This window comes from Poecile atricapillus, chromosome 14 (genome assembly GCF_030490865.1).
Source record: "Poecile atricapillus isolate bPoeAtr1 chromosome 14, bPoeAtr1.hap1, whole genome shotgun sequence".
In the NCBI taxonomy this organism is placed as follows: Eukaryota; Metazoa; Chordata; class Aves; order Passeriformes; family Paridae; genus Poecile; species Poecile atricapillus.
In genome coordinates, this window is record NC_081262.1 from 2,223,539 (window position 1) to 2,251,220 (window position 27,682).

Genomic DNA, 27,682 nt, shown 5'->3' on the forward strand with positions numbered 1-27,682 from the left:
GGGGCTCCCGGGGGTGTCGGGCTGACCCTGCACATCTGGGGGGCTCCGACCCTGCCGGGGCCCCTCTCAGGCAGGGCTGGAGCCGGAGCGCGGGGCTCCCCAAGAGCCGGGGGAGGATGCTGCGGGGTGCAGAGGGGCGGGCCGGGCAGGAGGAGGCAGGAGGAGGCAGGAGGGGGCAGGAGGAGGCAGAGGCGGTGCAGTTCCGTCCCGCCTCCCGGCGGGGCCCGGCCCGGTGGCGGCGCAGAGGCTGCGGGCGGCGGCGGGGACGGGCAGGAGGAGCGCGGCGGGCGCCGTGCGGGGACGCGATGCACTCGCTCTTCAGGAAACGCAACAAAGGGAAATACAGCCCCTCCGTGCAAAAGAAGAGGTGAGTGACCCGGCCCCGGGCAGTCCCGCTCCTCCCGGGACGAGCGGAGCCGCCATCCCGGGGATCCCGTCCTGCAGCATCCCCCCGACCCTGCGCCGGAACTCGGTGGAGCTGAACCCTCCCGAGGTGTGGGAATCCCTCCCGAGGTGTGGGAACTCTCCCGAGGTGTGGGAATCCCTCCCGAGGTGTGGGAATCCCTCCCGAGGTGTGGGAATCCCTCCCGAGGAGTGGGAATCCCTCCCGAGGTGTGGACACCCTCGAGTGTGAGAACCCCTGAGGTGTGAAACCCCGAACTGTCGGCGCTTCCCAAGAACTTGTTCCCCTGGAGGTGTGGGCAGCACCGACATGTGGACACCCCTAAGTGTGGGCACCCCTCGAGGAATGGGCATTCCCGAGGTGAGGGACCCGGAATTGTGACATCCTCGAGGTGTGGACACCCTCTGAGTGCTGGTAAAGCCCCTGACGTGTGGGAACTCCGATGTTTGCCCCCCCTGTGAAGTGCCAGCTCCTCCCCGAGCTGGGTTCGCATCTCCTGCTCTGGGTGTGGGTGCAGAGGTTGCTTCTCCCAGTTCCCCTCCCATGGCAGCAGCAGCAGCTCCAGCGAGCAGGTTCCTTCGCTTCCCAGGTGTGTGCTGGGTTAGTTCTTAGAGAAGAATAGTCTGGTTGTTCTCCACCTTCGTCCCCTGCTCCCTCAGGACCAAGGATTTTGTCTATCGTCGTTTCCTCGCTTCCTCTGGTGGAGTGGGGACGCGTTTCGGTTGTGCTGGTGAAAGCAGAGTGTTGAATGTGCCCTGTGAAAGGTCACTGATAAAAGGGAAAAGGTGTAAAAATCTCTCCCCGGGAAGGCTCAGCCTCCCTGGGCTGGACAGCCCCAGCCCCTGCCGGCACCGGGATGTTTTTCCAAAGAGCTGGATGCTGGGATTAATTCAGAAGAGTGTCCTGTGTTTCCCAGAGGAGCTGCAGGGGCTCTGGAGCATGTGGAGTGCTCCAGGATTCTTAGGGATTCAAGGATTCATGTTCAAAGCCCGTGGCTTGTTCATCCCTTTCCGTTCCTCTCCACGGGCACCAGTCCTTGCTGCTGGACCCGGAGCAGCCGCGCTGTCCCAGAAATCCTCCTTAGGGAAGGAAGCTGGGGAGCTGCTGCAGGGCTGGGGCGCCTTCGAGGACCCCGAAAGGGAGCGGTCAGCGCAGAAAGCACGGACATTTCCTGAGCAGGGGAGCCCCTGGCTGCCCCCGGGAGCTGTGGCGGTGGGAGGGAGCTCCCCAGCAGGGGAGGCTGTGCCCGCTGCTGCCCTGGCACAGGGATTTGCTGAGCTCCCCCTCCTGGGGCTGAGGCTCCAGCCCTGGGGAAGGCTCCCCCGGCAGCCCGGCTGGCTCGGCAGGCTCCCGAAGCCCGGGGCAGGCTCTGCTGCCGGATCCTGCCCCGGGGAGGGCAGGAGGAGACGGGGGTGGCACGGAGCCCTCTGAGGCTCCCCGGTGGCCCCGGCGTTCCCTCGGGTGAAGGATGGAGCCGATACCCGGGCGCATTTCTGAGCTTCGGGGGAGTTCGTGGGCGGCTCCAAAGTGAGAAAGGGGGCTGGGCTGGCAGCGCAGGACTCCGGGAGCATCAGGATGCTGTGAAGCAGGAGGAGACAGACCTGCACGGTGCGGGGTGCCCACCCTGGGGCTGTGGCCGGGGTCCCCACGCTGTGCCCCGAGCGCTGCCAGCCCTGGGTACCCCGTGCTCTCGCCATCGGCCGGAGGATGGGCTCAGGAAGGAAGGAGCTTCCCTCCGCCCCCCCTGCCTGGAGCCCAGCCCTGGGCAGGTGCCAAAGCACCTCCGGAGGCTGCGGGCCAGGCTGAAACCTCTGTTTTTCTGGCTGGTGGTGGCTGAGGAAGCAGCGCAGGGCTGTGCCCGGGGCCTCCCTCCCTCCCCGCGCCCGGGCTGTCCGTGCACACCTCGGGGACAGCTGTGCTTATTAGCCCCAATTTGTTAATTCCTGCCTTGGAGTTTACAAACATCTGCGAATCCAGGGAACACTCCCACCGTGTGGAAACAACCCCACCATCGAGATGGGGAAGCCGGTGCCCGACCGGTTGAACAACTTGCTGGAGGAGGATTGCGAAGAAGTGAGGAGCTCCTGCCCCGTCCCCTGCTCCAGGCAGTGCCAGGCTCCCGCCCAGCTCTGCTGCCAGGAAAACAGCAACACTGCAGCAATGCAATCCCCCGCCCCCGCCGGCAGCAGGACACACATTTCGACACCGGCTGAGCCCGGCCGGATCCTGCGGGCCGGGGCTGCACCTCGGGCAGGGCTCCTGTCACCGAGCCTTCAAAGCACCGAGGGACAGGGCGAGAACCCAGCACCGGTTTGGCAAGAGAGAGGGGCACTGGAGCGTGTCCTGGCAGCCCCGGGAGCCAGGGCCAGGAGCTCGGCTGAGGGAGGCAGGGGCTGCCCGGGGAACACGGTCCGGCAGCAGGACAGAGCCTGGAAAGGAGCCACGGGTGCTTTGGTGGCTTCCTCAGCCTCGGGACACAGCCTGCCCAGGATGGGAACATCGTGATGAACAGCACTGACACCCAAGTCAGGTGCTGCAACCTCCCCATGAGCAGCTGTTTGTCCCCTGCATGTGACAGGTGCCCTGTCCCAACCCCAAGGTGGCCTCGAGCTCCCATCCAGCAGCACCAGGGTCCAAGTCTCTCCTTAGGAGCGGCTGCTGCAGCTCTGTGATCTGCCTGGGCTCAAGGGCTCCAGGCTCAGTAGCCATCTCCACCCAGCCCTGCCTTGGCTGGGGATCCTGGAGGATGAGGGTGACATTTCTTTTGTCTCATGGACTTGATTGCTTTATTCTGCTCTCATCCCTGAGTGTGGTACGGCCCTGGGAATTCAGCTGTGAGCACCACATTGTTACATGGATGTGTGTCCCTGGAAGGGAAGGCACAAAAGCCTTGAGCAGAGCCACAGTGTGGGGGAAATCATCAGCCTCCTTCCACATCTTGTTTGATGTTTGTTTGTTCCTCAAACACTTGCCATGCTTAGAAAACAGGAGCTTGGCTTCTTCTTTGGATAGCCCAGGTTTGGCAGGCAAAAAACAGTGAGGGTGGGCAGGCCCTGGCACAGGGTGCCCAGAGAAGCTGTGGCTGCCCCTGGATCCCTGGAAGTGTCCAAGGCCAGGCTGGATGGGGCTTGGAGCAGTCTGGGGTAGTGGAAAGTGTCCCTGCCCATCTAATCTGAGCCATTTGATAATTTTATGATCAAAATCAGTTCAGCCTTCAGAGCTGCTGCTGAAACTCTCCCTCCTGCCAGCAGGAGAGTTGTTCATCCTCAAAGTCCTGGGGGTGAGAGTGTCCAGCCAGGAGTGCTCCCAGCCCTGGGACCCTCAGCAGTGTCACTCCCCAGGTAAGAGGGGGTGCAGGCACTGGGACAGCTCTGCCTGCAGGGCTGGCACCCATTTCCAGAGGCTGTTTGGAAGGGCTGGAGTCAGCAGGAGCCCCAGACAGCAGGTGAGTCAGGAGCTGCTCAGAGCTGAGGGCGGAGAGAGCCTCCCATGGCCCTCCCTATTTCTGCTCTCATTTCCATGCAGATTACAATGAAATATCACCATCCCTACGAGGGAAGATAAATACAACTGGAACAGGCTGGGCTGAGCACAGCAACCCTGCTGTCCAGCTACACCCTGACGTGGGCAGCTTGACAGAACTCTGCTCTGAGCTTTCAGCCAGATCCTAATCTCTCCCAAACCTGAATTACCGTAGCCAGAGCCCAGCCCTTGTGCCCTCTACCCTGCCACAGTTTCACTCCAGTGTCATCAAAAGCAGCATGAGAGAATTTCATGCAGTGGGAGCTGTGGCTCAGGGAGCTCTAAGGACATTTACAGCTCTGGGCTGTGGCCTTCTGGAGGATTCATTCAGTTAATCCCAGTAGGGCTGACATGGGAGAGCTTTTTATGAAATGTATATAAATGGGCATTAATGGGGATGGAATTGAGAGCAGCAGTGGGTGGTCACTGCCTGCTGTGCTGATTGTCCATCCCAGTGGTGGGATGCAGTGAGCAGGATCTGTGCTCAGATCCCCTCACCCAACTCCCCTGTCCCTGGCCAAGCCATCCCACGGGAGAAGCCTCTGGCATGGGAAGGTTTCCTGACAGGAGAGCAGCACCCCTGAGCATGACAGAGCTTCCCATCAACCCTCCCAGCAAGGATCAGGCTCCAGAGACAAATTCCCAGCAGGAGCCTCCCCAGGGAACTCAGTCACCTGGAGCAGTCAAAATCCAGGAGTGTCTGAACGTCCTCTCTTGAAGGGATTAAGGAAACAGCCTCCTTGCTTGGAAAAAAGGAAACTTGAGAAATCCAAGGGATTTTCTACCACCTGCCAGCAAGCACAAGATCTTTGCACATCCTGGAGAAACTGATCTGAGGGAGGTTTGCTCTTCCAAGCAAGGGTGCAACCTAATGAGAAGAGAGAAAGAAAAAGGAACAGAGGAAAAAAAGTCCAGTTTTTAGCAGCAAAGTTTTCATATTACAATAATTTTCATCATATTTGTCTGTTGAGAACCTCTCGTAATAAAAATACCCCAACAAATCACAACTGAAATACTAAGAAAAATCACCAAAACTCTAAGAAAACAGAAGAGAGAAAAACTTGAACCCTAAAAATCCCCCTAAGCAAATATATTGGGTATTCAGAAGTACCCAAACCCCTCTGAAACCAAGGTCTTGAGGTCAGAACTGTGGTACATGGACGAAGTGCTGTCTGCCATGGCACAGCTGCTTCCTCCTGGTCCCTCAGCTGGACCAAAACCTGTTCCCATTCCCTGTGGGAATGACCTGGGGTCCTTCACACCACCCAGGCAATGGCACTGACATAAAACTACTCTTCTGCCAAGCACAGCTTTCCATGAGAGAGATCATTTTTTCCTTCCTGACCAGAGAATGTTAAACTTCTCCAGAAATGGCAAAGCCAGTTTTTCCAGGCTTTTTTTTTTTTTCATCTTTCAAACAAAGCCTTATCTATTCCAGCAGAACAGCTCTGCAGTTCCCCCCTCTGCTGCAGCCTCACAGGGGCCGAGCCCTGGGCACCTTCACTCCTGGCTCTGCTCAGTCTCGTGTGTGCTGCCCATCCCAGCTCTGGCCAAATCCTGCCCTTCTCCCTCCCCAGCTCTGCTCCATGCTCCAGCCATCCCCCCCAGCCTGGTTTTTGGCCCTGGCTTCATTTGTCTTACCCTGCCAGCAGCTCTGCTCCAAAGCCTGATGCACCCATGGCTCTTCCCAGAAGCTTCCCAAAAGAGCCACGTCCTGTCAATCCCATCCAAACACTTCTCCTGGGACAGCCAAGGTGCTGCTTTGTGCTTCTCCTGCACAGAATCATGGAATGGGCTGCCTTGTAAGGGACCTTCAAGCTCATCTCATTCCACCCCTGCCATGGGCAGTGACACCTTCCACCATCCTAGGCAGCTCCAAGCCTGGCCTTGGACACTTCCAGGGATCCAGGGGCAGCCACAGCTTCTCTGGGCACCCTGTGCCAGGGCCTGCCCACCCTCCCAGGGAACAATTCCTTCCCAATATCCCATCCAGCCCTGCCTTCTGGCAGTGGGAAGCCATTCCCCCTTTTCCTGGCACTCTAGCATCTTCACCCTTGCAGCAGATGAAGGGCACAGGGAAGCCAAACTCCTCCATCCCCTGGCATGGAGATTTCAGCCAGGCTTCAGCTTTCCCTGTTTGACATCCAGCTGGATGCAGGGACTGTGCTCCTCCTCTGGTTTATCCACACAGACCCAGCTGTGGAGGGCACAGGTTAACAAGTCTGATGTTCTCACATCAGTGATGTCCAATCTGGTTGATGAAGTGGCACCAAAGTAGCAAGTACAGAGAAATAAATACACAAATAAGAGAGATCTTACATGAGAGGTTCCCATTCTCTCTTATTTCTCTGTTTATTCCTGCACAGTTGTTACCCCTGCATTTCCAGCAGCAGTGGGGTGAGCAGAGCACACACCGAGCTCCCTGCCCAGGGCAGGATGGGGGGCACAGGAGCAGCTCCCCCACGCTGCAGTTTTGAGCTGCAGCTCCCTTGGGAGTTTTTATGAGAGTTCCCTGTCCCACAGCCTCAGCTGGTGACTCTCACATAAACCACAGAGGTGGAGAGAGCAAACAGCTTCTCTGGTGTGTCAGGAGAGCCGAGCCATGCCCACATCACATCCCAGCATGTCCTTACTTGCTCTGAGCATTTTTTTGCCCTGGTCATCCAAACACTGCACATGGAAGCAGCAGTTTCTGGGACAGGACTATTCAGTTTCTGAATCATGGGAAAACCATCCCCTCCAACACAGGGAATTGCCATTCTCTGGTTCTCTGCCCTCTCTTTTCCCCAGCCCCCTGAGAAGGGATGTCACAGCCCCACGGGGCTGGAGGGTGGCTCTGCCCTGGCCCTGGGCTCTTGCAGCCATTGAGGGCAGGAGCTGGGGAGGGGTGTCCAGGGCAGCACCCCCAGCTTGGGAGGGGCTGGCAGGGCACAGGTGATAGCAGGGATGAGGAGAGCCTGTGGCTCCAACCTGAGAGAGGAGCAGAGTGAAGGGGACGAGGGGCTCACCCTTGCCTGGACACATCATCCTCATCCCAAACTGGCTCAGCAGAGCTGGCACCTGAGGGAGAGGGTCAGGGCTGGGGTGTTGTACTTGCTGCTTCCAGCACCTGAGATCAGTTTTGCTGATGCAAAGTGAGCACAAAGGCTGGGCTGAGGCTCCAGGCTCAGTTCTGCTCTCCAGGTCCGCAGCCTGAACCACAGTCATGGATCAAAAAAATGCCTGGCTTAGGTTTATTCCCTCCCTACAGTTTAGAGGTTTCAGTCAAAACTAGAACTAGAAAAACCTCAGACTTCTTCTGGGTTTTAGGATGGTTTTCCCATCCATGCTGCAGATCCACTGAAACTGTGAAGATCCATCCTTGGACTTGCTGGAGTCACTGAGACCGAGATAGGGCACAAGGAGAGGAGCCAGCAAGAGCTTCCAGCTCATCCCCAGCTCAGTGCCAGCCCTCACCATGAAGCATCCCAAGCTCCCACCTGGATAATGAACCTCTCACATCCTCCAAGCTCAGGTGGCCTCCAGTTCATGGGTGGGAGGTGAGGAAGGCTCCTTGGTGGCCACAAGTTCTGCCAGGATGCAGGAGATGCCAGCTCTGAGCAACCATCACCCGAAGACACCCAAACACGTGCAGCACATTTCACTCGCCCACTCCAAACCACTGATTCCACCTGACTTTTGCACTGGTTTCTGTGGGATGATGAAGGTTGGAAAAAACCCCAAAGTGGATTTTGAGGAGCTGCTTCTACCACTGGAGCAGGACCCAGCCACCCACATCCCATCTCCCGGTGCACCCTGCACCCTCCAGCTGCAGTTATTGAACGCAGGATGAGAATCATCCTTGGAATCATTGCAACCACGACTCCCAGCGACCCCTCCCTTGTCTCCTCTGCCCAGGAATGGCCACTGGGCTCACTGCTGCTGATGCAGGAGGTGCCAGGCAGGCAGCAGGCACAGAGACGGGCACAGACCTCCAAGTACCATCCTGATGATGCAGCTGCTATAAAAAGAAAAGCATCAGTGTAAACCATGCCCATACCAGAACTTCCCAGGGAAGTGTGAACTTTCCTGGAGCTGGTGGATGCCACAAGGCTCCTGCAGCCTCGGGCAGGTTTGAGGTAGGGAGGAACAAGCCCAGAGCTGGGGTTTGGTTTGTTCTGCTGCACTGAAGCGACAGCACATGGGGCAGGCAGGAACAGGTCCTGAAACTCAGCTCCAGAGTCCTGGGGACAGTTCTGGACTACTCACAACACCGAGGGGCTGGAGCGTGTCCAGAGAAGGGAACAGAGCTGGGAAGGGGCTGGAGCAGCAGGAGCAGCTGAGGGAGCTGGAAAGGGGCTCAGCCTGGAGAAAAGGAGGCTCAGGGGGCCCTTCTGGCTCTGCACAACTCCCTGACAGGAGGGGACAGCCGGGGGGAGTTGGGCTCTGCTCCCAGGGAACAGGGACAGGAGGAGAGGGAACGGCCTCAAGCTGTGCCAGGAGAGGTTTAGGTTGGATATTGGGAATATTCCTCCATGGAAAGGGTGGTCAGGCACTGGCACAGCTGCCCAGGGCAGTGGTGGGGTCCCCATTCCTGAAGGGATTCAAAAGCTGTGTGGATGTGGCACTTGGGGACATGGGTTAGAGGTGGCCTTGGCAGTGCTGGGGAAATGATTTGACTCGATGTACTTAGAGGTTTTCCAATCTTTACAATTCCATGATTCTACCTAGGGATGCAGGAACTGTCTGTGCCACGAGCCAGCGCTGCTGGGATGCTGGTGCTCCCCCAGCCAGCCCTGCTCATCCTCTCCAGCTGCTCCAGCAGCAGTTGACACTTCCAAGTGCCATATAAAGATTAATTCTGCCACCACATAATGAGGTCATTAAGGCTCATATTAAGGTGGTTGGGACTGGACTGAGCCAGCCTTTGGTTTAAGCCCAGGTGGCAAAGCAGCACAGCTGGGACACCCCAGCCTTGGCAGCAGCCTCAGTTCCCTCCAGCTGCAGGGATTTGGGGAGCACACCCTGCTCCTGCCTCTGGCCAGGGGTGGGAGAGCTGTGGCCAGTGCCTGGCACACGCCCCTGGAGCTGGCCCTGGCACGCTGCAGCCTCTCCTTGCAGCCTCAGTGACAGCAACGAGATGAAATGTTTAAAATAACCCCAGCAATGCAGAAGCTGCGTCATGGATTGTTCTGCCTCTGCTCCAGCTCTGCCGTCCCTGCACTTGGATGGGAACATTTGGGCTGGCCCTGCACCCTGCCAGCCTGGCCAGTGTCACCCTGGGAGCAAAACCAGTGCCCAGCACAGGAGAAAGCACTGAAACAGATGCAACGTGTGTGATCCCATCCCTTTGCTGGGTTTAAAGTGTGAATAACTCCTTGCAGAGAAGGAAGCCCTGAGCATGGCAGAGAGGGGCAGGACAGGGCTGCAGGCAGGGGCTGCCCATGGGCAACAGCCTCAAACGGGCACCTGCCCTGTGGGCATGGGGGGCCAGGGCCTCCCTGCTGCTCCAGCTCCTCTATTTCCACCCTGGACCCCCCTTCTCAGGCACAGGATGGGATTGTTGGGGTGTCTGTGCAGAGCCAGGGGTTGATGATCCTCGTGAGTCCCTTCCAGCTGTGGTTCTCTCCCTGTCCCTGTTCTTTTCTTTCTTGCTCCGAGGCCGAGGGAGGCTCAGGCATCTCTCCCATTTCCAGCCGTCCCCCACCCGCTCCTGGCCCACTGGCTGAGTATTTTGGAAAGTGTTGGAAGGCAGCAGTGAGTCACACACAGCTGCAGTGCCTGGCAGGCTCTGCTGGCCCCTGGCCACCCCCGGGGTCACGGCACCCCCGGGAGCTGGGAGCGGCTTTGGGGGTGACGAGCCCCCATTCTCTCCCCAGCATCTCCAGCAAAGAGCTGACCGAGCTCATCGAGCGCCTGCAGAAAAATGCTGACCAGGTGGAGAAAAACATCGTGGAGACCGACTCCCGAATGCAAAATGTAAGCAAGGCACTGTCCCACACTCACAGGCTCCTCCTGGCAGCCCCATCTCCCCTCTGCCTCCTGCCCCAGCCCTTTGCAATTCCTTCCTCTCCTGTGGCACATGTGGGTGGCTGCCCAGCCCTGGCACCTGCATTGGGATGATCTTTAAGGGTCATTTAAGGGTAATTTGGCTTCCCCTGCTCATGGGAAGAGGGTGGGAGGGTGTTCCAGGGCCCCGAAATTCTCCCCTAGCCAGGGGGGCAGTACTGCTCAGACTGGGGATGTGCATCCCGGCAGGGAGCTGGGGTGGAGGAGGAGGAGAGGCCTGAACCATCCTCCTCATCCCAAAGGATCACCCCAAGGTGCTGCAGCTCCCCAGCCCCTCCCCAGCAGGTGAGATTGGATGGGACTTGGAGCAATCTCATCAAGTGGAAGGTGACCCTGCCCATGGCCAGGGAGTTGGAACTGGATGGTCTTTAAGGTCCCTTCTGACCCAAACCATTCCATGATCCTGTGATAGGAGAGGGGAAAGCAAAATACATCCCAGGTGGATGGGAAACAGCAGAGCTCCTGCCCCTCTCCAGTGCCGAGGGAGGGTGGGGTGGGATGACCTCTCGGGTACCAAGGGGTGACCCTTTCTCCTGTCCCCACTGTGCAGGACCTGCACAAGATCAAGGCGTGCCAGCTGGCTCAGTACAAGGAGCTGACAGCACAGAAACTCTCCGAGTCTGACAAGCTGCTCTACGTGCTGGATGGGGACGCGGCCGTGGCCCGGCACATGAAGCACCCCCAGGGGGACATGATCACAGAAGAGTGAGTGCCACAGGGACACCTGTCCCCAGAGCCCTTGGACTGGGGGGAGGCCTCTCCAGGGGCTCTGCTCAGCTGCTGCCTGCACTGGGGGGTCACAACCCCCATTAGGGTGTGTGCCCACCCTGGGCATGGGGAGTGTGAGAGGATGGCAGCGTGGCAGGGTGGCACCTGCCCGCTGTGCCCCACGCTCTGCCCCAGCTCCAGCCTGCCCGGAGCTCACGGGAGCAGCCCCTGGCAGAGGGCAGAGCACAGGAACCTCTGCCCTTTCCTTGCCTGGCCACTGCATGGTGCAGCTGCTGCCAGCCTGCCTGGGCTGTCCCCCATGGGGGCCTGGGGGAGAACCAGCTACACCCACCAGTGCTAATGCCAACCCATGCCCACATCCTGCATCCCACCCTCACCTTTCCCTTCCCGCAGCATCCGGCAGCTGAAGGAACGCGTGGCAAACCTGCGAGTGAAACATGACCAGATCTACAACTTCCCCCTGCAGAACATTGAGCCCCAGGTCAACTGGTCAACAGTGATCGAGGAGAAACAGGTACCAAGGGGGCCACCAGGGCCACGGCCTGGCCAGTAGCACCAGCTGGCCAGGGACTCCTGCAGCTCCCCATGAAGAAACTGGCTCTTGGAAAACTTCTGGGCAGCTCCACACTGGGAGCAGCAAACAGCTGGGTAGCAGGGGAGGGGCAGAGGTGGTGGGACCAGGAGTCAGTGCTCGAGGTGGCACCGGTCCTGGCCTCAGCATCCCCACTCACTGCCTGCTTTAGGATCTACTCCAAGGCCCTTATTTTTTATTTTCTCCCACTCCCTACACTCTTCCAAGCAGAGAAGGCTTCAACCCCCCCAAACTGGTTTTTCCATGGCTGGGAAACACAGCACACTTTCCAGCACAGCTGATTTCACCCACGTGCTCCTGGGGCATCCACACACTGCAGCCACTGGAGCCCATCCAAGCCCAGCCCCCATGGCCACCTCCAAGAGGAGTTAGGTCCTGGCAGCCTCATCCCATTCCCCCATTGCTAACCCCAACTCCTGTGCACCCCAGGACGCGCTGAGCAGCAAAGGCTTTGGGACTGACCTGCCTCTGGTCAACAGCCAAGTAGAAGAGCACAACATCTTCCACAACGAGGTCATGGCCATCGGGCCACACATCGTCAAGGAAGGCAGCAAGGTCAGCTCTCCTGCCCCTCTCCCTGCTGCCCTGCAGAGTCAGCCCTGCCCCAAGCCCTGGATGAAGGGGAGGGTTTCCCACCACCCAGGGTGCTACAGCCTGGTGCAGGTTTGGGTGGGTGCTCAGATCCCCTCCCAGTCTGAGAGCCCAGCATCACACACCAGCTCTGGCTTTACAGTGAGGCAAATCCCATAAACCACATCCCCTTCCAGCCTAAACCCACATCCCTCTGCACCCTCGAGCCCCTGTCACACCATCACTCTCCAGACACCGCTCCTAACCCTTCCTTCTCATCCAGGAAAACATGAACGACTTCCAAGCCAAATACCAGAAGCTGCTGGTAAGAGCCTCTGGGATCCTGGGGGAAGAACCCTCCTGGAGGGGTCCCTTGTTGGGGTGGCCGGGCACCCCTGGGGGTCCCACAGAGAGGAGCTTTGGGCTGATCTGTCCTGTTCCCCCCCTCAGGCCGGCTCCCAGCAGCGGCAGCAGGACCTGAACTCGCTGCAGGATTACATGCAGCGCTGCACCAACAAGCTCTACTGGCTGGATCAGCAGGCCAAGGACAGGACCCATTACGACTGGAGCGACCACAACCTGGACTACCCCAGCCGGCGCCGCCAGTACGAGGTCTGTGCACTCCCAGCAGCCTGGCCCTGCTCCGGCTGCTGCTGGCCAAAGGAGAGCAGGGCATGGGGCCAGGGGAGCTGGGTGAGGGCAGGGAATGTTCCTTCCCCCGTGCCTCAGTTTCCCCCAGCCCATGGTGACAGGCTTTGAGGTGTCCAGCTGGTAATACCAGGACAGTGAGGCTGATCCTTACCTCTGCCAAAGATAACGTGATGGGGAAGTGTTCCCATGATAGAACATCATCACCCTCACCCTCCTGGCCTTTATCTCAGCGCTGGCTTGGCAGCAGTCACATCTTTAGCAACATCTGCAGGGGAAGGAGAAGTGAAAGCTGCAATGGGAGAACAGCACACTTTGTCTCGTGGAGCTGCTCAGCCCCACACTGCCGCCAGGGTCCCTTCCCTTTGCATGGCATCAATATCTCACCTTTCTCCATCCAGAACTTCATCCACCGGAAGCTGGAGGAGAAGGAGGAGGCCATCAACAAGCTGCACGCTGATGGGGATCAGCTGCTGGCCCAGAACCACCCTGGGAAGAACGCCATTGAGGTGAGCACCAGGGATGGGTCCCAGCTCCCCACCCCCCTGGAGCATGGGGGACTCACCCAGCCCTTCTCCAGAGCAGGACCCGGTGCCAACACCACTCGTGACTTTAGTTCCTGAGATGCCAAGGGCAAAAAAGCCTCCTTCACCTGCAGATGTGTAAATACCACAGGAGGAGGAAAGATAAACTTAAGGAGCTCTTCCCATCTTCCTCATTCCTGTGGCTGTTACCCTGTGCCCACCTAGAGAGGATAAATGATGGTGGAACTCCTCCCTGCTTGGCAGGAGGATGGACACAAGGATTTGCCACACAGCCTGTGCTCCCACAGGATCATCCCAGGTTCCCCCTGAGAGCATCTGGGTGGCTCCAGAGGCAGCCAAAGCTCACTCAGGATGGCAACTGGGACTTGCCCCTGCCACAGGGGTCTCGCTGATGTCCCCCTCCCACCCCTGTGTTGCAGGCTCACATTGAGGCCGTGCACGCTGACTGGAAGGAGTACCTGAACCTGCTGATCTGTGAGGAAAGCCACCTGAAGTTCATGGAAGACTTCCACAAGGTACCACATCCCTTGTTGGAGCCTGGAGAGCGGGTGCTTGAGATCCTAGAATACAAAAATTCTTCCCATTCTGGAAATTGGGAAGAAGAGATGGAGTGCTCTCTAAAACCAGGATTTTTAAGGCTAGGAGAGCACCTTGAGCTGATAGAACAGAAGTCATAATTGCTCAGGTGCCTAAGGTCAGTGTTTGCTTGGCCAAAGCATGACTTGCAGAAAGCTTTTGCTCCAGCACTGAGTTTCATGAGGCACTGTTGGTGTCAACTTCCTTGTCCCCAGGACAGCAGAGATCCCTCAGCCCCGAACACGGCATGGGGAGAGCTCACATGCTCCACTGGGAAGCAGAACAGGTCCATGAAGGAAATCCCAGCTGCCACAAGCTCCCCCCAGGGAGCCTGGCAGAAGGGCTGAGTGTCCCAGCTGAGCTGGGCAGACAGATGTCTGCTGGATAAATGGAATCTGACAGCCAGGGAGGCTCTGCAGGGGAGCAGGTCGGGCTGGATTCCTCTCCCACAGCCTGGGCGTGTTCACCACCCCATGAGTCTCCTGCCAAAGCTCAGCTGTGGTGCCCAGCCCAGGCAGTGCCTTTCTGGGGATGTGCCAGAACAGCTGCCCCAGGGGATGGTTTGTGTGTGGAAGGGCTTGGCTCTCCCTTCTCCTGGCGCTGGCAGTGGTGGCACCACACACCGTGGTGATGCTGTCCCAGGGAAACAGAAGTGAGGGCAGGGAAAGGTGGGACTTAACAACTCTGCATGGAATAATAATCTCTTCCTGGTTGTTGTTCCCCTTGAGCTGATGTCCTGAGCAAGGGAAATAGTGACCCTCATTTTTCTCCACATATTTTGGATGTCCAGATGCCCAGAGTAGCTCCTGGTGGCTGTGAGAAGACCATGAAGGGTCTGCTCCATGTTTCAGCCTGGAAACCTCTCTCACAAGAGACTTTTCCTTTCTGCAGTTTCAGAAGGACACTAAGGATGCTCAGGAGCTTTTGAAAAAGGTGGATACAGACCTGGACCAAAAATTCAGCCCGGAGTTCAAGGACAGATACCAGCTGGAGTCTCTCCTCCGGGAGCTGGATGTGAGTGTCTGCAGGCAGGAGTGCAGGAGCAGGAACCACTGTCCCCAGGGATGTCCTCGCCTGTGTGGGCACCTGGCCCAGCTTTCTCCACGGGCAGCAGCAGGGCTGTGCTGCTGCCTCCCCGTGCCCGGCCTTCCCCCAGCTCTTCCTTCCCCCCTGGCTAGAGATTGCCTCTCCCGTAGCAACGTAATTGCTCACTGGGCTGGTTTTTATTTGTTCTCTCATTGAGTTAGCACTCGTTAAGGGTGGGAGCATAATTAGACCTGCTGCCAGAGGAGGTTGTGGAACTCGCTGTGCTGCAGTGAGCTGGGCTGGAGATCGCCCACTTGGGAAGGGCTGTGCCGAGCCTGAGCCTGAGCCCGAGCCTAAATCCAAGCCAAAGTCCAAGCATGCTGCAGCAGGCCCAGCTGCTGCAGGTGTCCCAGGACAGCTGATAGCCCTTCCCAAGAGTTGTCCCCTCTCCTGCACGTTCCATCCCACTCAGCATCTCGGGATCTCCACCTTCAGGGGTAGAAATAAAGCAACTGCTGGAGATCCTTGTGGCAGGGCTGGAATGAGTCCCTGGAGTGGGGCTATCCACCAACACAGCCATGCAGCTGTGGGCTGTGCACCAGGGAACCCTGCCACTGTCTGCTGGCACAGCAACCCCTGGGCACAGTCCCAGAACTCAGCCGGGCTGCAGAAGGAGGTGGGAGAGTGCAGGAGCACTTGGAACAGGAACACAGGGCTGCAGGAGATGCCTTCAGCGCAGGAGAAGCTGCAGTCTCTGTCCCGGCCGCGTGGGAATGAGCTCCTCCCCGGCTGTGAGAGCCCAGGAGTTCGTTCTTTCCCTGTTTCCTTACTAGTTCTTGTTGTTGCCCCATGCCAGGACCAGGAGAAGGCCTTGGAGAAGTACGAGGCGGTGGTGAAGTCTCTGCAGGAGCGCAGCCAGCAGGTGCTGCCCCTGCGGTACCGCCGGCAGCCGCCGCCGCAGCCCGTCCCCGTGGAGGCTCTGTGCGAGTACGAGGGCGAGCAGGTACCGCCACCCTCAGTGCTGGACACCGGCTCCTCAGGCCAGTGACGGTGGCACTGGGGGAAGGAGCAGGATTTTCCAAGCAGTGGTGCTGGATTCTGCAGGGGGAACGAGGCAAAGGTCGCCCTCGCCCCAGTGGGAAGAGCGGGAGGAGCGGGAGGGGTCCGGGGGAAACGCAGCCTCGCTGCCTCTCACACACCCTGGGATGTTGCGACAGCACAGCTCTGTCACATTCCCACGCTCCCTGAGCTGATATCCCGGCGTGTTCCTGAGCAAAGGAACGCCCCACCACCACCACCATTCCCACCTGGCCATTCCCAGTGCTCATCCCCTCATCCGCACCACCAGCGGCTGCCGGAGGCCTGAGCCGGCCAAAGGGATGGGACAGCACAGCCACAGCCACAGCGGGAGTGGCAGGGGTGGGACAGGAGCCAGCAGTTCCAGCTAACTCAGCTGCCGGCTTCTCCGAAAAGGAAATCCAGAGCACAGCCCGGGGAACGCCTCCTCATCTCTGCCCGAGTGGGAATTCGCTCGCCCCGGCTGTCGCAAGAGGCACAGCTCGGTGCCCGCAGGCTGCGGGGAGGGAGGAGCAGGCACATGAGCTCCTGGCAAGGGACGGGCTCTCGGAGGAGCCGGGAGCAGGGCTGGGGCTCTCGGAGGAGCAGGGCTGGGGCTCTCGGAGGAGCCGGGAGCAGGGCTGGGGATCCTGGCCGTGCTGCTGTGACCGGTTCCCGTTCCCCAGGGCCAGATCAGCCGCGGAGCCCACTACACCCTGCAGAGGAACAGCGGAGACCTTTGGGAAGTGGCCGACAGCGCAGGAGACACGCTCAGCGCCCCCGGGGTCTGCTTCATGATCCCCCCGCCCGACCCAGAAGCGCTGGCCCTGGCAGAGCAGTACGTGCCCCCAGGCTCGGGCAGGACCGTCCCGCTGCCCCCCGGCCTTTGCCTTCCCCAGCCCCAGGCTCTGCACCCCGTCTGGCACCCCGGGGCTCTGCCCCAATTCCCACAGCCAAGCCCCGACTTCTCAAAGCCTCGGGCTTCCTCCCGAAGGGATTCCTGCCCCTTCCTGCGTGCTCCAGCTGGCAAAGGGGGGCCGGCTCTGAGCCATCCAGGTGTCCCCTGCTCTGGGGCCATCGCGGCAGGTACTTGCCTCTCCCCTGTTCCAGTGAAGATGCTGCTCTACCCTAACATGGGGTGAAGGTGTTTTTAACCCTGCCCTGCCCCCACAATCCCTCCAGAGCCGGAGCTCCTTCCTGGGCAGTGCTGGGATGGTGATGGGGTGATGGAGAGGCTGAGGGTCTGACTGACCTCCTGCTGTCCCGTTCTGCAGAATTGCCAAGCACTACGTGAGCGTGAAGGAGAAGACCAACAACTGCAAGAACATCCTCCAGCAGCGCTATGAGGGGCTGAAGGCAGACAGCATCGGAGGTGTGGGGCGGGACGGCAGCCTGGGGCACAAAAAAGGCTTGAACTTAGGTGGTGGAGCATCTTATGGGGGTGTTCCCATCTCCTAAGGGTGCTGGGGACAACAGTGATGGATGGATGGATGGATGGATGGATGGATGGATGATGGATGGATGGATGGATGGATGGATGGATGGATGGATGGATGGATGGATGGAAGGATGGATGGATGGATGATGGATGGATGGATGGATGATGGATGGATGATGGATGGATGGATGATGGATGGATGGATGGATGGAGGGATGATGGATGGATGGATGGATGGATGGATGGATGGATGGATGGATGGATGGATGATGGATGGATGGATGATGGATGGATGATGGATGGATGGATGGATGGAAGGATGGATGGATGGATGGATGGATGGATGGATGGATGGATGGATGGATGGATGGATGGAAGGATGGATGGATGGATGGATGGATGGATGGATGGATGGATGGATGGATGGATGGATGGATGATGGATGGATGGATGGAAGGAAGGATTGATGGATGGATGATGGATGATGGATGGATGATGGATGGATGGATGGATGGATGGATGGATGGATGGATGGATGGATGGATGGATGGATGGGGGCAGAGCAGTCAGGCTGTGGTCAGTGCAGGCCGGGCTCAGGGACTGCAGCAGGAGGAGGGTTTGGCACTTGCCAATGGGACTCAGCCCACATCCAGCTTCCAACCAGCTTTAATCTGGTCTCCTCTTGGTTTCCAGATGCTGCATCAGTTCGGGGACGCCAGCTCCTGGCAGGACTGGAGAAAGTCACCAGTGACCTGGACAAGCAGGAGAAAGCAATAACAGCAAACCTCCGGCCGCCCCTGGAGCAGAGCCGGGCAGTGCAGGACAGCACCGAGCGCTCCAAGGACCTCAAGGTGGGGCCTGTGGGATGGTGCCTTACAGAGACTGTGCTCCCACAGGGTCTTCAGTGTGGTTCTCAATAACCAGGAGTGCTTAAAGTGCTCCCTGAGCCCTGGAAATGGGGTGTGGAGTGATGCTCACAGCTTCCTGCAGCAGAGATGGGGAGCAGCCCTATGAGCAGCCTCAGAAGCCCAAAATCTTTGCCCTGCTTCTGGCCCAGCTCAGTTGGATGGGTAAAAGGTGGTGGCTGCAGGTGGTGGCTGTGAGGATGAGAGGGGAGCCCTCAGGGTTTGATCCTGCCCATCATCTGAGCACAGTTACCTTTGCTACCACTATCACCAGCTCAGAGAGGAACAGGAAAACCCTTGTGGTCCAAGACAGTTTCTTCTTGTGGACCTGCTCCTCCAGGCTCCAGTGCCAGTAGCATCCAGCTCCTTTCCTCTTTTTCAGACCCCTAATTAAGCCAGGCTCCATGCCACAAACCTCTCTTGGTTTAGGAGGAAGTTCAGGTCATGGTTACATCACTTGCCCAGGGCTGTGTCAAAATCCAGGTGCCACCACAAGAGAAAGCAAATTGCCCCAACTGCCTGCAGCACTTTGATGTCCAGGCAAGGATTAATCCGTCAGAGCCCAACGGCCCAGAGGAATCCAGCGTGTCCCTGACAGAGCTGGAGCTGCTGGGAACCACTCCCCAGCTGGAGTTTCCTTGCTAAGGAGAGACAGGTCAAAAGAAAGTCAGCCAAAAATATCCTTCTGTGCCCTGCAGGGCTGAAAGGCACCTTCCACCAAAAACAAATCCTCAGCCCTGACTTCCTTCCTCACCCTGGACAGCCAAGTGTGGCTCCTCTGTAGGCACCAGGTCCTGGCTCAGCTGCTCTAAAGCCTTTGTTCCTCCTGCAGAACATCACCAACGAGGTCCGGCGGATTGAGCCTGAGAAAACGAGGAAGATCCAGGAGTGCGAGGCCTTCATCGAATCCGTGCCCAACACAGGCAGCGCCACCCTGGTGAGGAACAAGGTGGACAACACCAACAAGAAGTACGAGCGCGTGGTGCAGCTGCTCAGTGCTGCCCAGGAGAAGTAAGTCATGGCTTAAATCCCGGCTTGAGCCCAGCCTAACGCAGGATCCTGCAGGAGGAGGGTGCAGGTGTGCTTAAACACCCTCCTCTTGTGTCCCAACAGAGTTGAGTTGGCCACAAACCTGGAGAGGAGCCTCCAGCAAGGCCGAGACCTGCTGTCAGCCTATGAGAACAAGCTGGTCATAGATGACACGGTACCAGAGGACTTGAGGGTGGTGGACAGGAAGAAGGAAGAGCTGCTGGTGAGTTTCCTGCCCTGGTCACATGCTGCACATGCAAAACCACTTTCCAAAAGCTGTGGTGATTCCTGCTCAACTCCCAAGCTTGGATCCCCCAGCTGGGGGTGAGAGCTCACCTTGACGGCAGTAATCCCCACCTACTTCAGACACAAACACCTCCCATCCTCAAATCAAATCAAATCAAATCAAATCAAATCAAATCAAACCAAATCAAACCACACTTGAAGTCTCATGATTTGACAAAAGGACTAATACAGACTGATTCCCTTTCTACTCTGCCTCTGAGACCCTCCCACAGGGTCTTGTGTCCAGGTCTGGAGTCCTCAGCACAAGAAATTTGGATCTGCTGGAGCAGGTCCAGAGAAAATGCTCCAAGCCCCTCTGCTCTGGAGCCAGGCTGGGAGAGCTGGGGGTGTTACCTGGAGAAGAGAAGCTCCATGGACACCTCAGAGCCCCTTCCAGGGACTAAAGGAGGGTTATAAAAAAGAGGGAGAGAGACTTTTTACACAGGCAGATACTGGACAGGACAAGAGGAATGGTTTTAAACTAAAAGAAAAAATATTTAAATTAGATGTTAGGAAGAAATTCTGCTCTGTGAGGGTGGGCAGGCCCTGGCACAGGGTGCCCAGAGAAGCTGTGGCTGCCCCTGGATCCCTGGAAGTGGCCAAGGCCAGACTGGACAGGGCTGGGAGCAGCCTGGGATAGTGGAAGGTGCCCCTGGACATGGCAGGGGTGGAATGAGATGAGCCTTAAGCTTTTTCCAAACTAAAACCTTCTGTGATTCTTAGAGAAATGAAGGATAAAATGGTCTGGGAAAAGCAACACAGTGGCCTGATACTGGAAAGATGAGCCTGGCAAGGCTTTGAGAACAGTTACTTGGCTTGGAAAAACTACCCAAACTGGCAATTCTTCTGCTGTAGAAAGACCAAGAACTGGCTAGGCCAGAATTTTCTGTGTTCCTTCAGCTTTTCCATGAAATCCCAAGTTCAGATTAACATGGAAGAGCTTTCACTGCTCCTTCCACAGTTTCTGCACTGGCAAGAACAGGATCTGAGCCTTGCATGAGGGGCAGCGGCTATTTTGCACATTGCACAGTTACTTTTAAAGGTCAGCAGGTTGAAGAGGGAGTAAGAGGTAGCTTTTCTCCTGGTCAGGTTTACCTGGGGCTTCTGCTTTCCATGTAAACCTTGAACTTGTTCTTTTCCACAACTGGTGGCACTGCTGCAGCTCAGCCATGCAGCTCCAGTGCAGTTGATGTGGGTGACAACAGTGACAAGAGCCTGGCTTGTGTGAAACCCGAGAATCCCCCTCTCCTGCTTTTTCCCCCCAGGCTATGGGCACCGAGCTCCAGTCCAAGAAGTTCCTGCTCACTGAAGCCGAGCAGAACCTGCAGAGGACCAAGACATGCTCCAACACCTTGGCCAGCAAGTTCCAGGAGCACTGCCCTGACATCGAGCGCCAGGAGGCAGAGCTCTACAAGCTCAACCAGCGCTTCAACAACCTCAGCAAGCAGATCGACCACAGGTGAGGCTCCAGGGCAGCACTGCCGGGATATTTGCTGTGAAGTTGGCTGGAACCACACTGGAATTGGAGGAGGCACAACACTATCCTGGGAAGGAGGTGTTGCAGAAAGGCTTCCAGGGAGGTCTGAGGAGGAAGAGGGAGAGGTTGCTGGCAAGTGCTGGCTGGGTAGAGCTGGGAAAACAAGGATTAAATTCTCTTGCAACAGAGGTGCCAAGAGAACAACTCTGGCTCAAATCCATGTCTTTAGGGAGCAGGGGAAGTGGGATGGGTTAAGAGGTGTCTGCAGCAGGCACAGGAAATGTGACAGGACTGAAGCTGAGCTGATTTTCCCCACAGAACGCAGACCCTGCAGAAAGCAAAAAGTGCCTACTCCAACTACCGCACCAACTACGACAAGGTGAACCAGTTCCTGTGCAACATCCCCAACTACGAGCCCCAGGAGACTGACAACATCCAGCAAGTGGAGATGAAGCTGAAGAGCCAAGCGGTAATTCCCAGAGCACCCTGGGCTCCACAGGGAGAGGAGAGGGAACAATACTAAAAGAAAGAGAGCTTAGATAGCTCCTGAACATCAAACAGAAAAATAGAAATATTTATTAGATTTATTCTTGTGCTCTAAGGTCCCGCTGTTCTCCTGTGCTTTGTTTTACACATAACAAGGCTGCTCAAGGAGGTTGGAATTCTCAGGGTTGTGATTTTAATGGTAACTCCCAAAAAGGCTGAGGGATGTATTTGGATGTTGTGTTCCCTCTGACCTGTATCTCTGTGTGCCCAGGCACTGCTCAGTGACATTGCAAGCAAGGAACAGGAGGTGCAGAAGGTCTCTGCCACAGCTCAGCAGTACCAGCAGGCAGTGAAGGTAAGGACTGAAATTCTGCCTGTGAGAGAACAGAGAAACAGAGTATTTGGGTTAGAAGAGACCCTAAAGCTCATCCCATTCCACCCCTGCCACAGACAGGGACACCTTCCACTATCCCAGGCTGCTCCAAACCCTGTCCAGCCTGGCCTTGGACACTTCCAGGGATCCAGGGGCAGCCACAGCTTCTCTGGGCACCCTGTGCCAGGGCCTGCCCACCCTCCCAGGGAACAATTCCTTCCCAATATCCCATCCATCCCTGCCCTCTGGCAGTGGGAAGCCATTCCCTGTGTCCTGTCCCTCCATCCCTTGTCCCAAGTCCCTCTGCAGCTCTCCTGGAGCCCCTTTAGGCCCTGGAAGGGCTCTGAGGTGTCCCTGGAGCCTTCTCCTCTCCAGGTGAGCACCCCCAGCTCTCCCAGCCTGGCTCCAGAGCAGAGGGTGGGGTTTTGTGGCCTTCCCAAAAAATGGGTCAAGGGGTGAAGTTGCTAAAGCCAGGGCAGCTTAGGAGGAGCCTGTGCATGAAGGGGACCCAGTAATTTCACATTTCTCCTGGGAATGTCCTCCACAGGACTACGAGTTGGAGGCTGAGAAGCTGCGCTCCATCCTGGACCTGGAGAACGGCCGCAATGGCTACACGAGCAAGAAGCCCAGGCTGCAGTCCCCGGCTGCCAAAGTGAAGGAGGAGGTAAGCAAGTGGGGCCAGAGGAGAGCTAAAGCAGAGGGCAGCTCACAGGACCACTGGAGGTTTGCAAACACCCACATTTACTGTGGGGACCCACAGGGGACCACAGGGAAGGGCAGGGAATCGGGAGGAAGGGATTTTTCATCATTTTTTTGAACTGGGCTGGCCAGAATGAGGGAGGGAAAATGCTGGATTTAACACTTTTAGAAGGGAAAAAGGAAGAGAAATGCTGAAAACCTGGACATTTTTCCATTCTCTAGACTTTCAGAGACATTTTACCACCAAAGATAGAAATACTTACAGTGAAATGAAGCCACAAGCTACTTACTTATGCAGGATCTGTTTGCTACCTGCTTCACACTCATCCTGCCTATAGAGGCAAGCAGATGTGTGTCCACCTGGTTCTTCCTCAGCTTCCTCACCTGTTTCTTACTGCACCTGTTTTTGAATTTTTTAGAAAAATCACAGTTTGACCATGAGTGTATCATGTGACCTCTCCCAAATCTTGGCAGTTCACTGCTGCAGGTTTTCAGAGGAGCACCCAGAGCTGCCTCTTTAGGGCCTGCTGTTTCTGGTCTTAAGCTCTTCCCAACATGTTTTTGCTCTGCAGGAAGCTGTTCTGGCAGCCAAATACACAGAAGTGAATGCTGTGAACAAGCAGAGGCTGCAGAACCTGGAGTTTGCCCAGAGCCTCCTGCGGCAGGTGAGTGATCACAGGAGCAAGGTGACACACGTGTGGGACACAAGGACACGTGTGAAGGGCACATGTGGGGCTCTGCCAATGCAGGCTGAACTGGGAACAAGTCTAGCTGCTGTCCTGTCCCCTTAAATCACTAATCAGCACTCACCTAAATCAGACAGACCAATCCCCAGTCCCATTTCCCACTCATCCTAGGCAGCTCCAAATAATATTTAACTCTCTTGTTTTGCCACTCTGCAGCAGAATTAGTATCCCTTGTGGCTCAAAGCTTTGTTCTGACAGCAGCAGGCATTGCAGAAGTGATTTCTCAGGCTGGGAACCCGCAGAGAAGTCTGTTTGCAGATGCACCCTGTTCAGAGTTTGCCACAGCTCAGCTCCCTTCTGTTGCTTTGTTGGAGACACCGATACCCTGGCCTGGGTCAGGAACAGTGTGGCCAGCAGGACCAGGGCAGGGATTGTCCCTCTGTGCTGGCACTACTGAGGCACCTCGAGTTCTGTGTCCAGTTCTGGGCCCCTTCATGACAAGAAGGACATCGAGGGGCTGGAGTGTGTCCAGGGAACAGAGCTGGGAAGGGGCTGGAGCAGCAGGAGCAGCTGAGGGAGCTGGAAAGGGGCTCAGCCTGGAGAAAAGGAGGCTCAGGGGGCCCTTCTGGCTCTGCACAACTCCCTGACAGGAGGGGACAGCCGGGGGAGTTGGGCTCTGCTCCCAGGGAACAGGGACAGGAGGAGAGGGAACAGCCTCAGGCTGGGCCAGGGGAGGCTCAGGTTAAACATCAGGAGAAATTTCTTCACGGAAAGGGTGGTCAGGCATTGGCAGGGGCTGCCCAGGGAGGTGGTGGATGTGTTCCACCATTCCTGGAGGTGTCCAAGGAACGACTGGACATGGCACTCTGTGTTCTGGGCTGGTGGCAAGGTGGAGATGGGTCACAGGTTGGACTCGATCTTGGAGGTTTTTTCCAACCTCAATGATTCTGTGATGATAAGCACCGAAAGCGTTAAAATTAACGGGATTTTTTGGACTGATTTTTTTTTGATCCTTTTTCCAACAACAGCAGCCAGAGATTCAGGTGACACAAGACTTTGCCCAGACCAAAAAGTCTGTAAGGCCTGTGGAAGAAGTCTGGAAGTTGAAGAAAGAGCTTGAGGATGAGACTCAGCGTCGGCAACAGCTCGAGGCAGAGATTGAAGCCATTCAGAACAACATTGTCCACCTGCAAAACCAGAAGCCCCAAGAAACTGTGGTGAAGAAAGAACTGGTGAAGAAGGTGCCTGACCCCCAGCTGGAGGAGAGCTTCCACAGACTGCAGCAAAACCTGGCAGAGGAGCAGCGCAAGAACCAGGTGCTCCAGGATGAGCTGGAGGCTCTTAAAGTCCGTCTGCGTGTTCTGGAGCACGAGAAGAGGGAAGGAGGGCAGGAGTACATAGTGAAAGAGGTGCTGAGGATTGAACAAGATAAAGCTCAAGCTGCTGAAATCCTCAAGCTCAAAGAGGAACTGGAAGAGCTCAGGAGGCAGGAAGGGACCAGGGAGAGTGAAGTTATCCTCTTACGCCAACAAATTGCTGTGCTGTCCAGCGAGAAAAACAAAGAGCAGGAGAAGGTGACAGAGAAGGAAGTGCTGAAGCTGCAGAACGATCCCCAGCTGGAGATGGAATTCCGGATGTTGCAGGAGACCAAGGAGAGGGAGAGTGCCCTTCGGCAGAAGCACGAGGAAGAGCTCAGCTTCCTCCAGGAAAAGCTCAAGCGTCTGGAGAAGGAACGGGCCATCGCCGAGGGCAAAATCACCGTCAAAGAGGTGCTGAAGGTGGAGAAAGATCTGGTCATTGAGAGGGAGGTGAACGAGCTCCGGCGCCAGTACGAAGATGAGAAGTCCAAGGGCCGTTCCAATGAGAGGGAAAAGGCTGAGCTGCTCAGGAAGATCCAGCTGCTGGAGGAGGAGAACTCCAAGGTGGTTGTTCAGGAGAAAGTGCGTGAGATTGTGCGCCCAGACCCCAAGGCTGAGAATGAAGTTGCCAACCTCCGCTTGGAGCTGGTGGAGCAGGAGAGGAGGTACCGCGGTGGGGACGAACAGCTGAAGAGCTGCCAGAATGAGCTGGCTGCTCTGAAGAACAGAGGGCCCCTGGTAGAAGTCAAAGAAGTCATTAAGGAGGTCATTAAGTACAAGAATGATCCAGAAACCGAAAAGGAGTTACAGCGGCTCCGGGAGGAAATCATAGAGAGGACCGGAGCTATCGAAAGAGCTGACCTGGAGATCTACCAGCTGAAACAAGAAATACAAGCTTTGAAAGACACCAAACCTCAAGTGCAAATGAAGGAAGTTGTTCAAGAAATCCTCCAGTTTCGGGAGGACCCCAAGACTAGAGAGGAGGTAGAGTCGCTGCGAGTGCAGCTGGCAGACGAACAGATGAAGCACATCGACCTGGAGAGGGAGCGGCTTCTCCAAGAAGAAAAAGTAAGACAGAAGGAGGAAGAACTTTCTCAGGTGAAGGAGAAAGTGGTCCAGCAGGAAGTAGTGAAGTATGAGCAGGATCCTGCCTTAAAAGCTGAGGTGAACTCCTTCTCCCAGAGCATCGAGAGCGAGCTGAAGCAGATCGATGGCCTCCGTGAGGAGCTGCGCAAGCTGCAGAGAAGACGCTCTGAGCTGGAGCGGCAGCTGGAGGAGCTGGAGAAGGAGAGACAGGCCCGCAGGGAGGCCGAGCTGGAGGTGCAGAGGCTCAGGATCCGGCTGAACGAGCTGGAAGAACAGGAAAGAGAAACGACAGAACGAGTGACTGTGAAACAGAAAGTGATCCTTCAGCAAGATCCCCAGCAGGAGAAGGAGCATTCCCTCCTCAAGCTGGAGTTAGAAGAAGAGAAGCACCGCAGACAAGTCCTGCAAACCGAACTAGAAGCCCTGAGAAAGAAGCTCCTTTCTTTGGAGAAGATGGAGGTCAAGGAGAAAGTGGTCTTTTCAGAGAGTGTCCAGGTGGACAAAGGAGACACGGAGTACGAGATTCAAAAGCTGAAGAGCAACCTGGAGGAAGAAAGTAGGCGCAAGAGGGAGCTGGATGCAGATATCAACCGCCTGGAAACCAGGCTGTCCGAGGTGGAATTCAACAACTCCAAGTCATCAAAGGAGCTAGACTTGTTAAGGGAGGAAAACCACAAGCTCCACCTCGAGAAACAGAACCTGCTGATGGAAACAAGGAGACTGCAGTCAGAGATTGAACTCACTGCAACAGAAGCTCAGGATTTGAGAAACATGACCCACGTGGACAGTGGAATAAACCTGGACTCCAGGTTCCAAGCTTTGGAAAGAGAGTTAGAGGATCTGAAGCAGTTATCCAGAGAGAAAGATGCAGAGATTGAGCAACTCCAGAATCGCCTGAAGACAGTGGCTATCAAGAGGGAGCAAAGGGAGAACCACCTGAGGCGCTCCATCGTGGTCATTGACCCCGACACAGGGAAAGAGATGTCTCCAGAGGAAGCTCACGTGTTTGGCCTCATTGAATGGAGCCTGTTTGTCAAGCTGAAGAGCCAGGAATGTGACTGGGAGGAGATCTCAATAAAGGGTCCGAACGGGGAATCGTCTGTGATCCTGGACAGGAAGTCTGGCAGGGAGTTCTCCATCGAGGACGCCCTGAAGAGCGGGAGGCTCACCGCGGCCCAGTACGACAGTTACCTCAACAAGGAGATGTCTATCCAGGAGCTGGCAGTCTTGGTGTCCGGAAGCAATTACACAGCGCTCGCTCCACTTTAGGAACTTCACTTCAAGAGCAGCCAGTTGGAGCTGCAGCACCTTGTAGACATCCAGATCACTGCAAAGCCTCGCCCTCCTTCGCGTCTTCCAAACTGCTACAGCCTCTGCCCCGGCCATGCTATGCAGCCACACCGCTTGCTGTCACACACTGCAGAAAACACCACCAGTAGTGGAAAACATCTGCCAAACCTTCTTCCCCTCTTCCTACCAGAAAACAAGAGAAAGCCTTAGGACAGTGAAGTGCCTCAAGTCCGAAGACTCAGCAGAACCTGCAGTTTCCTCAGCTCCTGCTCACGTAGTCACGTACGAAGCCGTGTCGGGAGAGAAGACTGAAGGTCCAGGTGACTCTGAGGTGACCTCAGGAGCTGGTTACATCAACTGCATGTTGGTAAGCCAGACAGTCCCACCGTGGACACCTGACTCAATGATGGGCTCGTCCTCTGAGAAAACCAGCTCTGTGCAAGCCAAGATTTCAGTCCAGAATCACCACATCAAGACCCACCACCGCCATTTGTTCACCTCTGTGCCTGTGCTGCTGGGGAAGAGTGAAGGTCTATTTTGGTGGCACCAGCCACTGACCCAGGAGAGGCATTCACACACCCCAGAGGTCAAGGAAAAGGACATGAAGAGATGGCAGAACCACCAGACACAAGGGGCTGTGCACAGCATGCAAGGGAACCCAATGCAGAGGGCCTCCCACAGACAGCTCCTGCCCTGTGGTTAAAAGCTGTTAGTGCTGGTGTTTTCCTGGATGGAGTTACATGCAGCTACATGTTTCATTTACTTGTGTAAGGGAATGGGGAATAGAGGGGAATTCTATTTATAGTACAAAATAAAAATGCAGTGGTTCCAATCAGAAGGTGTTTGGTCTTTATT

At 56.5% G+C, this 27,682-nt stretch overlaps 1 protein-coding gene across 1 annotated transcript; it reads left to right on the top strand.

Annotated features, from left to right (window-relative positions):
- The first annotated feature begins 208 nt into the window (after positions 1–208).
- On the top strand, positions 209–27,665 carry PPL (periplakin). The gene is made up of 22 exons (XM_058849617.1): positions 209–367; positions 9,784–9,883; positions 10,524–10,678; positions 11,096–11,216; positions 11,724–11,849; positions 12,148–12,189; positions 12,315–12,476; positions 12,914–13,021; positions 13,477–13,572; positions 14,525–14,647; positions 15,516–15,662; positions 16,402–16,553; positions 16,990–17,087; positions 17,847–18,004; positions 18,891–19,069; positions 19,172–19,310; positions 20,638–20,831; positions 21,168–21,318; positions 21,607–21,690; positions 22,256–22,372; positions 22,980–23,072; positions 24,122–27,665. The coding sequence occupies exons 1-22, from the start codon at positions 306–308 to the stop codon at positions 26,804–26,806; spliced, it is 5,292 nt and encodes a 1,763-aa protein (XP_058705600.1). The 5' UTR covers positions 209–305; the 3' UTR covers positions 26,807–27,665.
- Positions 27,666–27,682: the final 17 nt, after the last annotated feature.